Raw genomic sequence first — 13890 nt, forward strand, 5'->3', positions numbered from 1 at the left:
TTTCCTCTCAAAGAGCGCCACTCAGTAGGTGAAAACAGATTACCTGAGGTATGAGGTTCACTTTTTTCTTGGAGACATTGCCCCTGGAGCCTGCTGTGCCCCTGGGCTGTCAGGTCTGATTGCTCTCTAGCCCTGCTGTGTGCCAGGCTTCCCTTCCCCAGGAGCCTGGGAATTCTCTCCAGCTTTCTCCTGTGTTGGAAGCTCTGTGATGAGGTGGATTACTCTGGATGTGAAAGAAGATGTATGGTTCCTGGCCCTTCAGCATTGAGCACATTCTTGTGTCTCCCAGTATCATTAAGGTTCTTGCCAACTCAGCATAAAAGATGTGCTGGAGGGCAAGAGGTACACAGCATCAATGAAGCCGGAGCAGCAGGAACCAAAGGGGCTCGAGGCTGGAACAATCTCTCCAGGAGGCCTCGACTGCTGCTGACCCCACTGTGAACATCTTGGCATTACTTATTTGGGATTCAAAGTGCTGGGCAGAAGTATCTGATTGGCCATGCCTAAGTCTCATGGACATGAGGAAGGAAGATTTCCTTCCTTCAACTTTTTTTTTTTAGAGACAGGGTGTTGCCGCTCCGTCACCCAGGCTGGAGTGCAGTGAAGCAATCTTAGCTCACTGCAGCCTCGACCTTCCAGGCTTAAGCGATCCCACTGCCTCAGTATGCCACCAGGCCTGGATAATTTTTGTATTTTCTTTTATAGAGACGGGGTTTTGCTGTGTCGCCCAGTCTGGTCTTGACATCCTACGTGCAAGCAATCTGCCTGTCTTGGCCTCCCAAAGTGCCACCATGCCTGGCCTTTCTTCCACTTTGATGGTGAGGGATGGTGCATTATATCCACTTAAACAGCCACCATAGTCGTTTCCTCCCAGATAGGAAGCGGGATTGGAAATTGGGCAGCAAAACTCAATGTAAATACCCACTGTGCTCTTTGATTGCATCTGTTTCCCCATCTATATAACTTAAAACAATTCATATTGGTCTCAAAAATGCATTCAGCTTGAGGGTTAAGTGAGATAATTAGAAAACAGCACAGTGCCTTGGCTCATGATAAATTCTCTACAAATTTTGATTTGATCTGGGTGGAAGGATGAAAATATTTTATGTAGTTGGAGTGTTGGAAACTAAGGCTGAGAGCCCAAAAAAATCTCATGAAAGAGAAGGGCTGAGGGAGCCTGGAGTCCTTTATCTTGGAGAGCAGATCTGGAGGGGGCAGAACAGGGCCTAGTCCTGTTTGGGGCAGAGGCCACTGTAGATGGTTGAACTTGGCCTCCTGTGCCTTCGTTTTCCTGGATGCAGCTGTTCATAACTGGGTCAGGACCTAGGCTCAGCTGAGATGGAGTCACCATGCAGGTCAGGGAGGGCAGAACAGGGACCCAGGCAGAGTAGGGCCCAGGTGGGAGGACCAGCCCACACAGAGGTCAGGGCTCAGGCGCAGGTGTGGAAGGAGTCGCTCGCTGTCCTACCCATCCTTCCTGCATGGATCCACCAAAGGCCCCAGAGGACTCCAACTACATCCCTGGCACAGTGGGGAGGGGGAGAGGGGTCACTCAGGGGACACATTAGCAAACGCAGAAAGGTGAAATCTTATCTTCAGCTCAGCAGATATGGCTGTGAACTCTTAACTAATGAGATCTAGGAAGAGGTCCTTTCCTCTGAGGAGTCTCCCTGCCCCCCACCCACCTTCCAGGCACTCAGGGTCCACCCCTCCCACATCTGGGCTCCCTCTGGGATCTGCCCAGCCCCTGATCTGGTCTCAGAACACAGGATTCCAGGCGTTTTGTTCCCAGGGTATTTCCTCTGCTTGGCTCTGAGTTCCTGCAGGGCAGAGCCAGTGTCTCATTTCTCTCAGGGCCCAGCCCAGAGTCTGGCCAAAGGGCACCGAGAAAGGTTTGAAGAATGAATGAAGTTGGAATTGAGCTGAACCTTGGATAGATAAAGGAGAACAGAAGAAAGCATTTCAGAGACAGAGGCAGGAACAACATGGCTGGAAAGATAGGGCACACGTGACCAACTTGTCTTGAGGGACAGAAGCATCTGGTTTGGGAGGGAGGTTGACATTTGTGCCAGTTCTCTCTCTCTCTCTCTCAAACCTTTCCTATGGTGCTAAGCCAGTGCTCTCTCAAACATCTGCCACAGTGTTTGTGAGGTTGGTCCTCACATCAGCCCTGAAAAAAAGACGTAATTATTCCCACTTTATTGATGAGATAACGGAGGCTCAGAAAGTAGATGAGCAGGAATACAAATAGGCCTGTCTAATTTCTGAGCCTAAAGAAGTAGGTGATTGGACTTTGTAGCCCTAAAGGTGGGCATAGTTTGAGGGGTCCTGGCCACACAATATGTCACCAGCCTCTGTCCCGAATAGAAGGCAATGGCATATGCATGGGTCATGATCCCATAGTGTGGCCCCTGTGCTGGCTTAGGTGGAAATAGGGGCGATAAATGACAAGTGGTTTCATACCCGCAGCCCTTTACCTGCACAGCTGCTCATACCCCATGTGCCCTGCCTCCCTTGCCCCACTATGGACTTTTCTGGTCCTCCAGGTGATCTCTACTCTTCTTTCAAGCTTGACTCAAGCCTCCCTTTTCTCTGGAGGCTCCTTCTGGAGTAGATCTGACCTTTCACGGCATTGGGTCTTTATTTGACCCTGCTCCAGCACGTAACCCCAGGAGGTCCTATTGAATGTTTGCAGAGTGAATGAGTGTGTACACATGTCCAGGAAATCCCCATCCCCCAGATTCTCTAGAGACAGGCAAGGCCTCCCATCCCCCACCTCCTTCCTCTCTTCTCTCCTCCCCTTCCCTGTCCCATCCCTGTGGTGCTGAGTCCAGCAAGGCTGGAGGTTGAAGCAGCTGCCTCTGGCTGCAAGAACCAGTGGGCCCAGGGGTCGGGGGGAAGCAGGAAGGGTTGCCAAGCCAAGCCTGCTCCACACCTCCCATCTAGGGCAGGGAGGGCATGGCTGGGAAGGGCTGCGAAGCCAGGCCACCAGGTCAGTTTGGGAGGAAGAAGCTTCCTGCTGGCCTTCCACCCAGTAGGCAAGTCCGCTGGGGAGGAATCACCTGTGCACTCCCTTGGCGGAGAGCCTAAGAGTCAGGGCTGGACCCGTTGTCAAGAAGACTGCATTTCAGACTGCATTTGGCAATTCTCTGGGCCCGGCTAGAGGTGGGATGGGACGCAGAGATGAATAAGATCCATATCCTCCCCAGGGGAGCTTACTGCCAGACATTTAGGGAATAATAACAATCATTGAGCACTTTACCAAGTGCCAGACACTGATCTAATTGAAAAGTAACTGCACGCTCACAGCAGCCCAAGAGATAAATCCTACTATAAGCTCCATTTGACCTGTGGGGATAATGAGGCACAGAGAGATCAAGTAGCCTGCCCCAGACCACATGGTACGTAAGCTACATACTGGGATGCCTGAGTGTGGACCCAGGCAGTCTGGCATCAGAGTCTCTGCATTTAGCCCTCACATTACACATGCTGTAAGCCAGCCCAGGTGCCATCTGCCATGGCCAACACATGCAGCATCTTAATCCCCACTTTGCCCCCTTGTCAGGAGGTTTTTAGGCACTGTAAACGTGCCAGTCACCAAAGTATGCTTTAGGATATCACCATGACTAGTGCCCTTTGCTGCCTGTCATGGTTACATCTTTATCTACGGGCTTGTATTTTCATTCCTGGGAAGCACAGTTCCTGTGACTCTACCATCTCACAGTCCCTTGGAATGTCTTGTACAAAGCAGGTACTCAGATGCGTTTGCCATTGAGGGGTTGAGAATTTCCCCAGGTCTCTGTGACATGAACAGACTGGATCTGGGTCTCAACCTGTGCACTGGGAATCACGTGGGGAGTTTAACAAAAACTGATACCCAGAACCCATCCTCAGAGGTTCTGATGTAATTGATGTAGGGTGCAGTCTGAGCATGGGGGATTTGAAACACCCCATGTTATTCACAGTTATTCTGATGTACTGCCTGGGCTGAAAAGTCCCATATTAACACTGTTTTAGAAATCTTGGAAGTTTCACTTGAGGGAAGGCAGGCGAGGGAACAGCTTTGGAGACCAGTAGGCAAGATTCACGTCACAGCTCAGTCACTTACAAATTGGATGAGTTTGGGCAAATCAACTTTCCCAAGCCTCAGTTACATCATCTGTAAAAGAGGATAATGACATCCCCCAAGAAGGGAAGCGCTTGAAGATTATTGCGCATCTACTAAGTGCCAGGTGCTTGGGTGCTCTTAGGGGACAATAGAAAACAAGACAGCTGTGGCTCCTTATCTTGTGATATTTACCTTCCTTAATTCAGTTTAAGAAACCTTTACTGGGTTTGGGATATCAAGCACTGTATGGGTTCAAAGATGGACAAGAAATTGTACTTGCCCTTGAGAAAAAGAGTAGTAGACACTAATTAAAATAGAGGAAGGAAGATGACAAGAAGGTTACCAACCAAGAGTGGTGGGGTTCAAAGGAGAGAGGTATTTAGAGGGCAGACCAGGGAAGTTTCTGTGGAAGACATGATACTTTAGAAGGCCCTTAGAGGATAGATAAGATTTTGTAGAATGGGATGAGTGGTAGTGGAAATAAACAAAAGCATGGAGGCAGGAACAGCCAATAATCCAACCTGGCAAAAATCTGGATATACATGCAGAGGAGGGAAGAGAATGTGCATACATGGCACGAAAATCAGGGTTGGAACCTTAAATGCCAGGGTAAGGCATTTACACTCGATTTGGTCAGCCATGGGAACCATGCAGGGACTGGAGCTGGGTTGGACAATTCTTAGTTCTTAATACCTGGACTGCCTCTGGCTTCATTCTGGAGTTTGTGTCTTCATTGCCACTGTCTTGGGGCCTCCCCTTTTCTGCTGATGTCCACCTTGGTCCTATGTTCAGTGCCCTGTCGCTGTCCTCAGGTAAGGGTCTGATGAACTCACCCAACCTCAAGCATAAGATGCATCTCCAGATGGTACCTTCCTAGGTAATTGCATTTTGGCAGGTACAGTGGAAGGGGCACCAGACAGAATCTGGAGGAGGCCTGGTTCTAATCCTAGCTCTGTCTCTCATCAGCTGTGTGATGTTGGGCAAGTCACTTCCCTTCTCCGAGCCTCAGTTTCCTCATCTGAAAAGTGGCCAGGCTGGATGGGTCAATTGACAATGACCCTTCCAGCTGCAATGGACTCTGACTAACTTTGTCAATTGCTAAATCCAAGAATGTTTCTTTTGACTCATGCAAGGGGCTGCTGCTGCTGAAAATGAGGTATTAAGCATGAGACTCAAAGGAAAGCGATGAAGAGGCCACATGTAGGTGATCAGCAGGGTCAGCTGAGCCCAGGCTTGGATTCATCACAGCCCAGGTGGATATGGGAATGGAGACACCTCCAGAGGATTTCAGCCCCCAGCTATTCAGGTGTTCCCAGTTGAAATCCCAGACACTGCACAGCAGAAATAAGCCATACACACTGTGCTGTCTGAACTTCTGTCCCTCAGAATGCATGAACATAGTGAAATTGTAGTCGTGTGCCACCAAGGCTGGTAATGGTTTGTCATCAGGGACAGATAAATGGAAATGGAGGAAGAGGTGTTTAGGGATAGTTTAGTGGGGGACTCCCCATGTTGGTGAAACTTCACCAGTGGGTGTCCTTCCCCTAGGTCCATCGATGTCAGAAGCCACCTCTGGTCTTGGATATTACTCTATATATCATGGTGCTCTTAGGAGAGGAGGCTCGCTGACTGCACTGTTCTGGATTATTGTGAAGTTTATAAACAACTCTTTCTCAAGGATGTCCTGGACGCGGAGGCACTGCTCAGCTGGAGGGCGGGATCCATCTGTATTTGTCCCAATGTCCAAAAGGCTGAACGGTGTGTGTGTGCTCACACTGGTAGAGGTCCTCTAGGTGCATCTTACACACTCCATCTCATCTCAACCCCACCATAGCGTCATTAGGAGCTACCGGAAGGAGCATTTCTCCCACTTCACTGATGAAGAAAGAGCCATGACCAAGAACATACATACAGAGTGGCAGGGCAGGGCTTTGAACCTGGTGGTAGGACTGAATCTAAGGCCCTTTTGAGGAGCCCGGTGGGTGACTTAGGGATGGAAATTCCAGAGGTTGGGGGGTCCTCATTTGCTTCCTCTAAACAGCCTCTTGTTTTGAAATAAGACTAATGAACTTGGCTTAAGTTCTGTTTTCCCTTCCTTCCTCCCTTCACCCACTCCACTCTCATTCCTTTTTTTCTTCGGGATTTTTTGGCAGAGGGCAGAGAGGAGGAACCCCTCCCAAGTCCTCTATTAGAGAAGGCATGATGGCGAGATGGGGGCTTCACTCACCAGCCATGCTAGGACAAAGGGCAAACTAGGGCAGGCTGCTCCCAGGCTGGGTCGGAGGCACTGAGGAGCAGAGCGGCCCTTCTCATTGCAGCCCCCACCTTGCCATGCGCTGTGGGCGTGAGGTTTCCAGGAGAGTCTGCGGTGTAGGGAGCAGAGCTGGCTGGGAGGGAGGAGGCGGCCTATTCATACTCAGTGGGGCTTCCTCGCTCACGGTGTGTATGGTGGGGAGAGGAGCACGCAATTGCCATTTTCTGAGTATTGTGCTAGACCATATTACACATATAAGCTCATTCAAATCGATTTCCAGATAAGGCCGGGGGAGGGTAGCCGACTTGCCCAAGACCACGTAGCATGTGCGCGGCAGAGCCGGTAGGGACGCGCAGAGGGTCTTGCTACGGACTCTCCCCGCTCTCCCGGGAGCCTGGGAGCCGTGGGGCGTCCCCTACCTGGCCGGGAAGCTGGGCTCTCGCCCCAGGGCTGTCCGGAGGGGGATCCAGCAGGGGGCGCCCAGAGCCCCGTCCCGGGCAGTCGGGCGCGCCTCCAGCCGGCGCCTGGGACGGGGCTGGCCGCTCCGCCCCCTCGGCTCCTCGACTGCTCGGCGGGCGGGCGCCGGGCGCTCTGGCAGGAGAGGACTGCAGGGCCGAGCCTAGCTCACCCCGCCGTGTCCCCAGTGCCCGCCGTGCCCGCCGCGGTCGCCGCAGAGCAGCCTCCCGCCGTGAGTAGCACCTGTCTGCGGGCTCGACGGGCAGGACGGGGCGCGCGGCCTGACAGTAGCAGCGCCCGGGGCTGGGGCTGGCGGGGCCAACAGATCCAGGCACTCACTCGCAGATCCCGGGCCCGCCGCCCCAGTGCCTGACGCCGTGGCCCGGGGCATTGTGGCCGGTACCCGAGCGCTGGAGCTGCTCGCTGCTGCCCTGGGGCGCCCTCCCGAGCCTGGCACTTTGACCTGGGAGACAGGATGGGGGCGGTGGGCAGAGCCAAGCACCCAGCAGGGAGATGGGACACAGACGTCCATCAAGTTAGGCCCCCTGGAACGGGCAGAGCACGCCCAGCTCCCGGCCAAGTCTTCTCAGCTTGGGCCCACTCTCTCACCTCCTGCTCCCGCCTGGCACAAGGAGGTGATGCGAGGAGGGTGCTCAGATGTCTGAGCCTCCTGTGGGGCCGAATGAAGCTGTGGTCCCCGCCGTCAGGCGCCCCGGCCTGGGGCAGAGCTAGGGTGGGCGAGGGGCAGCCAGCACGCGTGCTGCAGGTTGGGGTGGAAGGGCTTGGGAGGGCGTTGGTAACAGTTGACTAGGACTCTGGGCCAGGCATTGCGGAGGTCCCAAGGCCTGCATAGGTCTGGCTAACCCTCACTATAACTCTGCACGGTGGAAACTGGTATTGTTACTTTACAAAAGAGAAAACGGGGCCCAGAGAGGTGAGCTTCGTTGAAGCCCTGCAGGTAATGGTAAGGTCCGGGTGCACACTGGAGGAGAGGGCACCATAACTGGCTGCCTCGGGGGCAGATGCAGGGACAGTGCCTGACGTCTTGTACACTGGAATCCATTGGAGGGCAGCTGCTCTGGTTTCTGACACTGCGTTTCTCAACTGCCTCTGTGGAAGGTATTCCTGGGAGAGTCCTGTTGACCTAAGAGGCCCTGGCGCCTTGGCCTCTTCACAGCTAACTTCAGAGCCCTGTCCTTCCCCAAACCACTCATCTCCCAAGATGTTTTTTGAGCACCTCAAGTGGCACCACTGATGATTCAGCAGCTTCTGAGGAGACTTGGGCAGAGGAGTTAGGGGTGTGTGGATGTGGCTGGAGGTCTGCTCCTCTGGGGTAAGTTCCTGGCTGGCAGGAATGAGACCCGCACCCACCCTGCCCACCTCCCTGAGGCCTCCTGATTTGTTAGCTGTGGGGTGAACAAGCAGGCTTCCCAAGGGAGCTGGATCTTTGCCAGAGGGACCAAGTTTCTCTTGGGTCAACTCAGGCAGGTGGCTGACCTTCTGTGGGCCCCAGCTTCCTCATCAGAGACCATGATGGGTCAAAGCCTGGAATGCAGAGAGGAGCTCTGTAATGCCAGCGCCCCATCCCTTCTGTTGGCAGCCTCTCCAGAGCGTGAGTATGCTGATTCCTAATGGGTGTGTGTGTGATGAGACAGTCGTGTGTGTTTGGCCCAACCATTGCCTGCCCTCTTGCTGTGGTCCCGTTTCACTCACTTGCACTTGATGAGGTGGGGTGAGGAACTGAGAGAGTTCACTTTGCAGAGTGAGCTGGGCCAGTGGGGGAGAGGGCTTCCTGAGTGTTGAGAGTTTCCTATGAGATGATCTTCCAGCCCTAGACACATCCTCCTAGCTTGTCCCTCAGGAAGCCATTGACTTTGCCAACCCTGGTGCCATCTTGGAGGAGTTGGGGTGGCAATCAACAGAAGAAACCCTGGGAAGAGGAGTAGGGTGGGTCACACATGTGATGTTCAGCGAGTCTCTTCCCTGTCTGGATCTCAGCTTCCTCTGGTAAAAACAAGTGGGTTAGAACAGACAGCAGTGGTTTTCAAACTTCTGTTTCACAGTGAATTCTTACCCAGAACCCCAACATGTAGTATGGATAACATGGAACTGCTCTGGCTTCCCCTTCTCACCCTGGTGATCCTGAAGCAGGTCTAAAAATCCCTAAATAGATGATCTGTGGGATCCCTTTCTGTGGGGTTCTAGGAAATCTGTGGTAGCCCCCTCAAGTGTTACCTAGTATTAGAGTTGTAGGCAGGAATTTGAATTCCAAGGACTCCATCAGGAGAAATGTGGGCATTAAGGTGGGTATCATCCTGGGAGCATCTGGAGCTGATGGCCTGTGCCTCTGGCCAAAAGTTCTAACTGTGTCCCTGCCCTCTGCCATGTGATTTCAGCTTTTGAGGCTGGAGAGGTCCTTGTGCCTCTGAGTCCTTATCTGGGTCATAGCTGGTGACAATAATTCCACCTCAGTTTCACTCCTTTAGTTTGTTTCTAAACTGGTAAAATGCAAATTCTCCTTAGGAGCGGTGTTAGGAAAGTGCTTGAAGTGGCTGTCAGTTGTTTTACCTGATGAGCATCTGAGCAGCAGCCTTGAGAAAGGAGGCTGGGGAGCTAAGTTAAAATCAGCCAACACTTATATAGTGCCTGCTGTATACTAGCCTACTACCAGGGGACGGAGGTGAGAATGTCACAATTCTTGCCCTTATGGGGCAAGAGGAGGGAAGGAATTCACATTATCCAGGGACCATTTAAAAAATTACACATGGGTTATCTCATTTGTTTCATATTAGTTTCATTTTTTAAAATTATGTAAAATTTTGACCACATACAAAATAAACCTACATCCCATATATCTGTCTAACTACCACCCAGATCAGGAAACAACATTGCCGGCACTCTGAAGCCTCAGAAGCTCCCCTTCCAACTATCCCAAGTGAGGGGATAACCACTCTTCTGACGTCTAGCACCATGCATTAATTTTCCCTAAATGGCATCACACAGTATGCAGTCTTTTGTGTCTGGCTACTTCCATTTAACATTATGTTTCTGAGATTCGTCCATGTTGTTGCAGGTAGCAGTAGTTTGTTAATCTCATTGCTGGATAATGATTCCATTGTATGGGTATATAGTACCTCAATTTGTTTATCCAGTCTTCTATTGATAACCGTTTGGTTGTTTCCAATTTTTAGTTATTACTAATTGTATTGTGGTGACCATTCTAACATGGATCGTTTGGGAAAACATCTGCATGCGTTTCTCTTAGGTATGTCCAAAGAAATTGCCAAACAGTTTTCCAAAGTGGTGGTCCCAGTGTATACCCCTCCCAGCAGTGTTTGAGAGCTCTAGTTGCCGCACATACTCACCAACACTAGACACTGTCTTACGTTCACTTTCCATGGAAGGAATGTGAAACTCAGAAAAGGTAGCTGTGCTCAGCTAAGCACAATGTGCCAGTAAGTGAAGGAGCTGGGATTTGAACCCTGGTCTGTGTGATGACTATGGAATCTATTCTCACCCTCTGGGTTAGACATAAACGTAGCCAGAATGTGATCAACTCAAGCCCTAAAAATGTATGAAGAGCACTCTTGGGGAACTTGAAGAGGTGGAGAATTGTCATCTGTTTTTGGGAGGGCAAGGATCATGGAGCCACACAGAGATGGTAGCATTTGGCTGGGTCTTTTGGGAAGTGGGCAGTTTTGCCCACTCTCCAGGGCTTTCCCACTGGGCCTGCCCTGGCAAGGGCCCCACTTCAGCCAAGACGTAGCAGGGATGAAAGTTTTAAGGGCATGGGAAAGGTCAACTTTGACTGGAATATAGGATATGTAAGGGAGGAGGCAAAGGCTGGAAAGATGACCTAAGCCTAATTGGTGGACCTAGTTTGTCCCTAGGGGGCTCACCTGCCCCCCCCCCCCCCCCCACCGCCCCGGCCACCCAGGATGTAGAACCCAAGGCAGAGGCTCACCATTTTGCTGGGAACTGGGGCTTCTTTGAATCCTACTCTCAGCAAATGGAGCTGGCCTCTCACCAAATGGGAGATCTTAGCTGTTCCTGGGACCACTCTCAGGGTTTCTGCCAACAGAATTTTTTTGGAGTTTCCTGCTTCCATCTAGCTGTGTGAAATTGGTAACCCCACCCCACAGGACCTGACCCAAATTGTTTATTTGGAAGGAAAAATTGTTTTTTCAGCAAAAATAAGATGGTAGATAGTACTCCCTTTACTCCCTGGGCCAATCTCGGGAGATTTGCCAGGATGTTGGGGGTGAGGGGGCGCCAAACTTCTGATTATGGTCAAGCCAAACTTGCTAGAGGGCTCCCTGGCATGGGTTAAATCACAGCAATAATCATCTTTCTTAGTTGTACAGTAGTTTATATCCTTATCCCCACACGGATATGTGAAGTATGTGATATAGATAGTATCACTCTGTTTACAGGTGAGGGGATGAGTCCCAGAGGGGGTGCCCACCTGCTGTGGGTCACAAGGCTAACATACACTCACGCTAGTCTGGAACTGGGGCTCCTGGAGCCTGCTCTTTTCATGCTTACCCCGGCCCTGGCCAAGCATGGAGGATGCATGAGGGAGCCTGGGCACCCACAGGCAGGTGACCCCGAGAGTAAGCCCTGCGAGCCAGGCCAGCTCCTCCTGAGGGTCTTCAGGTTCTGTGTGCCTTGATGGAAGAGAAAGAGGCAGATGGCATCTTGGTAATGAAGCTCTGGTTTGCAGGGAGCTAAAGTGGTGGAAAGAGGGTGAAATCTATATACCCCCTGAGAGTTAGGACAGCTCCAGCCACTTGGCGTTGATGAGATGTGCCCTTATGGAATGGTTCCTCCACCTAGCCTGGTGAAAATAGTCTTTTGGGGTTCATGGAGCCCACATGTGGTTGGGATCTGATTGGCGGTCAGCAGAAAAGCTGCCAGTGCAAACCAAAATGAGCTCTGAGAGGCCTTTGCTAAAGACCCTTGGAAGACAGATCCACAGGCAGCTGGTTTTATTCTTGCGATTTGCAGACTGTGCCCTGGGCCCTGCTCTTGGGGTGTTGTCCAGAGTGGCACGTGGCTGTCCCAGGAATGGGTAAGCCCCTTGGGGCAGAAGGATCCCAGGAGAGGATGCAGACAGACTTTTCTGGTGGAGTGGTAAGTGCTCCCCATGGCTCAGAGTTGGCCTATGGCTTTCAAGGAGATGCCTGGGGCAGGCAGAGTTGGCTCGATTTTACAGATGAGGACACTGAGGCCCTTCTGACAAGAGAGGAGATCACAGGGCTAGTTGCAGGCAAAGCTGGAACTAGCACCTCAGGCTCCTGACTCCTGGCACCTTTTGGAATTTGCCTCGCTCCTCCTGCCCATCTTTCTTTCGGGAGTGATGAGTGAGAGAGTTTACAGATTAGTTCAGACACACAGTTGGGTGGTACAACCCCTGAGGGAGCTGAGATCATGATAATGATCTCACCTTTTAACAGCATTTTCTAGTTTACAAAATAATTTCATGACTTGAAGTTGATTTTACAGTATTAGCCCCATTTTACAGATGAAGAAGCTGAGTCTCTGGCAGCTTAGGTGGCTTACCCAAGCAAGACTGGGACTTGTACCTAGGACTTCTGACTTTAAAACTAGTGTTTTTTTTTTTTTTTTTCTGTTGCCCAGGCTGCAGTGCAGTGGCGTGATCTCGGCTCACTCTACCTCTGCCTCCCGGGTTCAAGTGATTCTCATGCCTCAGCCTCCTCCCGAGTAGCTGGGATTACAGGTGCGTGCCACCATACCCGACTAATTTATGTATTTTTGGTAGAGATGGAGTGTCACCATGTTGGCCAGGCTGGTCTCGAACTCCTGACCTCAAGTGCTCCACCTACCTTGGCCTCCCAAAGTGCTGGGATTACAGGTGTGAGCATCGTGCCTGGCCTTTTTTTTATAAAACTGTATAATAGCTGACTGTTTTTGCAGTAGTTTTGAATTTAATGAAAACAAATAGCTGAAGTTCACCATGGATGTTTTTCTGAACTTTTTCAAACAGATCTGAAGACCTGAGGAGCTCTCCTTTCCTGTCTCCTTAACAAATTTGAATTCATGTAAATTAAATAAGAACCACACATCATCAGCTGCAAGTGAGAAAAGGCTTGAGCAGGGCAGTTCCTGAGGAGCCAAGGCTGTGGATTATTACTAAATTATTAGCTCCCTTGCAGCCAATTATGTTTAGGCCTTAGACTCTTAGGCTTGTGCTAATTTGGATGACTGTCCTAACCACAGGTTTCTTCTCATTTCAGGGTTGTATGTTTGAGGCCTCAATGAGGAGCCCAAACATGGAGCCATTCAAGCAGCAGAAGGTGGAGGACTTTTATGACATCGGAGAGGAGCTGGGGAGGTAGGAGACTGTGTAAGAGGTGGGGGGATGCCGAGGGAGCCAAAGTCATGCTTCTTCTAGCACAATTGTCAGTTGGTGTTGGAAGGCAGGGCCACAGGACCAGTGGGAAGCTTTAAAAATGAACCTGAGGATTATTCACCTGCCTGGGTGACTTTGCACATAGTCATTGCTCTGAAAATAATGACTTGCCAGTAAAAGGGATGAGAATTGTTGAGTTCTGTGTTTTCAGCATAATCTAGCTGGCAGGGAAAACCTTCATGATTCTTGTTTGATCTGTTACTTTTTTCATGAAGTTCCCCCAGGCTCTGGATAGAGACCTGACTTGTTGGTTTTCTTCTGAGTCTCACTTGGGATTCTCCATGGTTCCCAGGGTTTTGTTTTAAGCTCAGAACCTGGATGGGAGGTGAGGTAATCCTCCTGAGAATGGATTTATGTTGAGTAACCAGCCGCACGAGCCCTGTCACGAAGTTTTCCTGGGATCTTTGTTACTTGGTGCATTTTCAGGTTTGCTGAGCCCAGAACACAGCCAGGGTGAAAATCAGATCTGATAGTACTATAGTTACTATTTGGATAGAAATTAAGGTTTTCTGAAGCTCTTTTCTTGCCTTCCATTTCTACCAGCTGCTAAGATTTAGGTGGTAGTGTAGTGATTACAAAACACCAGTCCTGAAGTTTGAGTCTCACGACAGTGCATGAAATAGGCATTATTTTTACTCT

General features: G+C 50.8%; 1 protein-coding gene across 5 annotated transcripts in view; it reads left to right on the forward strand.

The window, feature by feature from the left end:
• Positions 1–6900: 6900 nt before the first annotated feature.
• DAPK2 (death associated protein kinase 2) overlaps positions 6901–13890 on the forward strand; it is a 141225-nt gene continuing 134235 nt past the window's right edge. For 3 of the 5 annotated variants that reach the window (XM_023185315.1, XM_023185318.1, XM_023185319.1), the window contains exons 1-2: positions 6901–7050; positions 13076–13173. In XM_023185315.1, coding sequence (XP_023041083.1) covers positions 13082–13173 — 92 coding nt within the window. In that variant the 5' untranslated portion in view covers positions 6901–7050; positions 13076–13081. Of the gene's footprint in view, positions 7051–10020; positions 10084–12458; positions 12559–13075; positions 13174–13890 lie in introns of those variants that run through there. The other 2 variants (XM_023185316.2, XM_023185317.1) reach the window with 2 other exon arrangements.

Source organism: Piliocolobus tephrosceles, chromosome 6 (assembly GCF_002776525.5).
Source record: "Piliocolobus tephrosceles isolate RC106 chromosome 6, ASM277652v3, whole genome shotgun sequence".
Lineage (NCBI taxonomy): Eukaryota > Metazoa > Chordata > Mammalia > Primates > Cercopithecidae > Piliocolobus > Piliocolobus tephrosceles.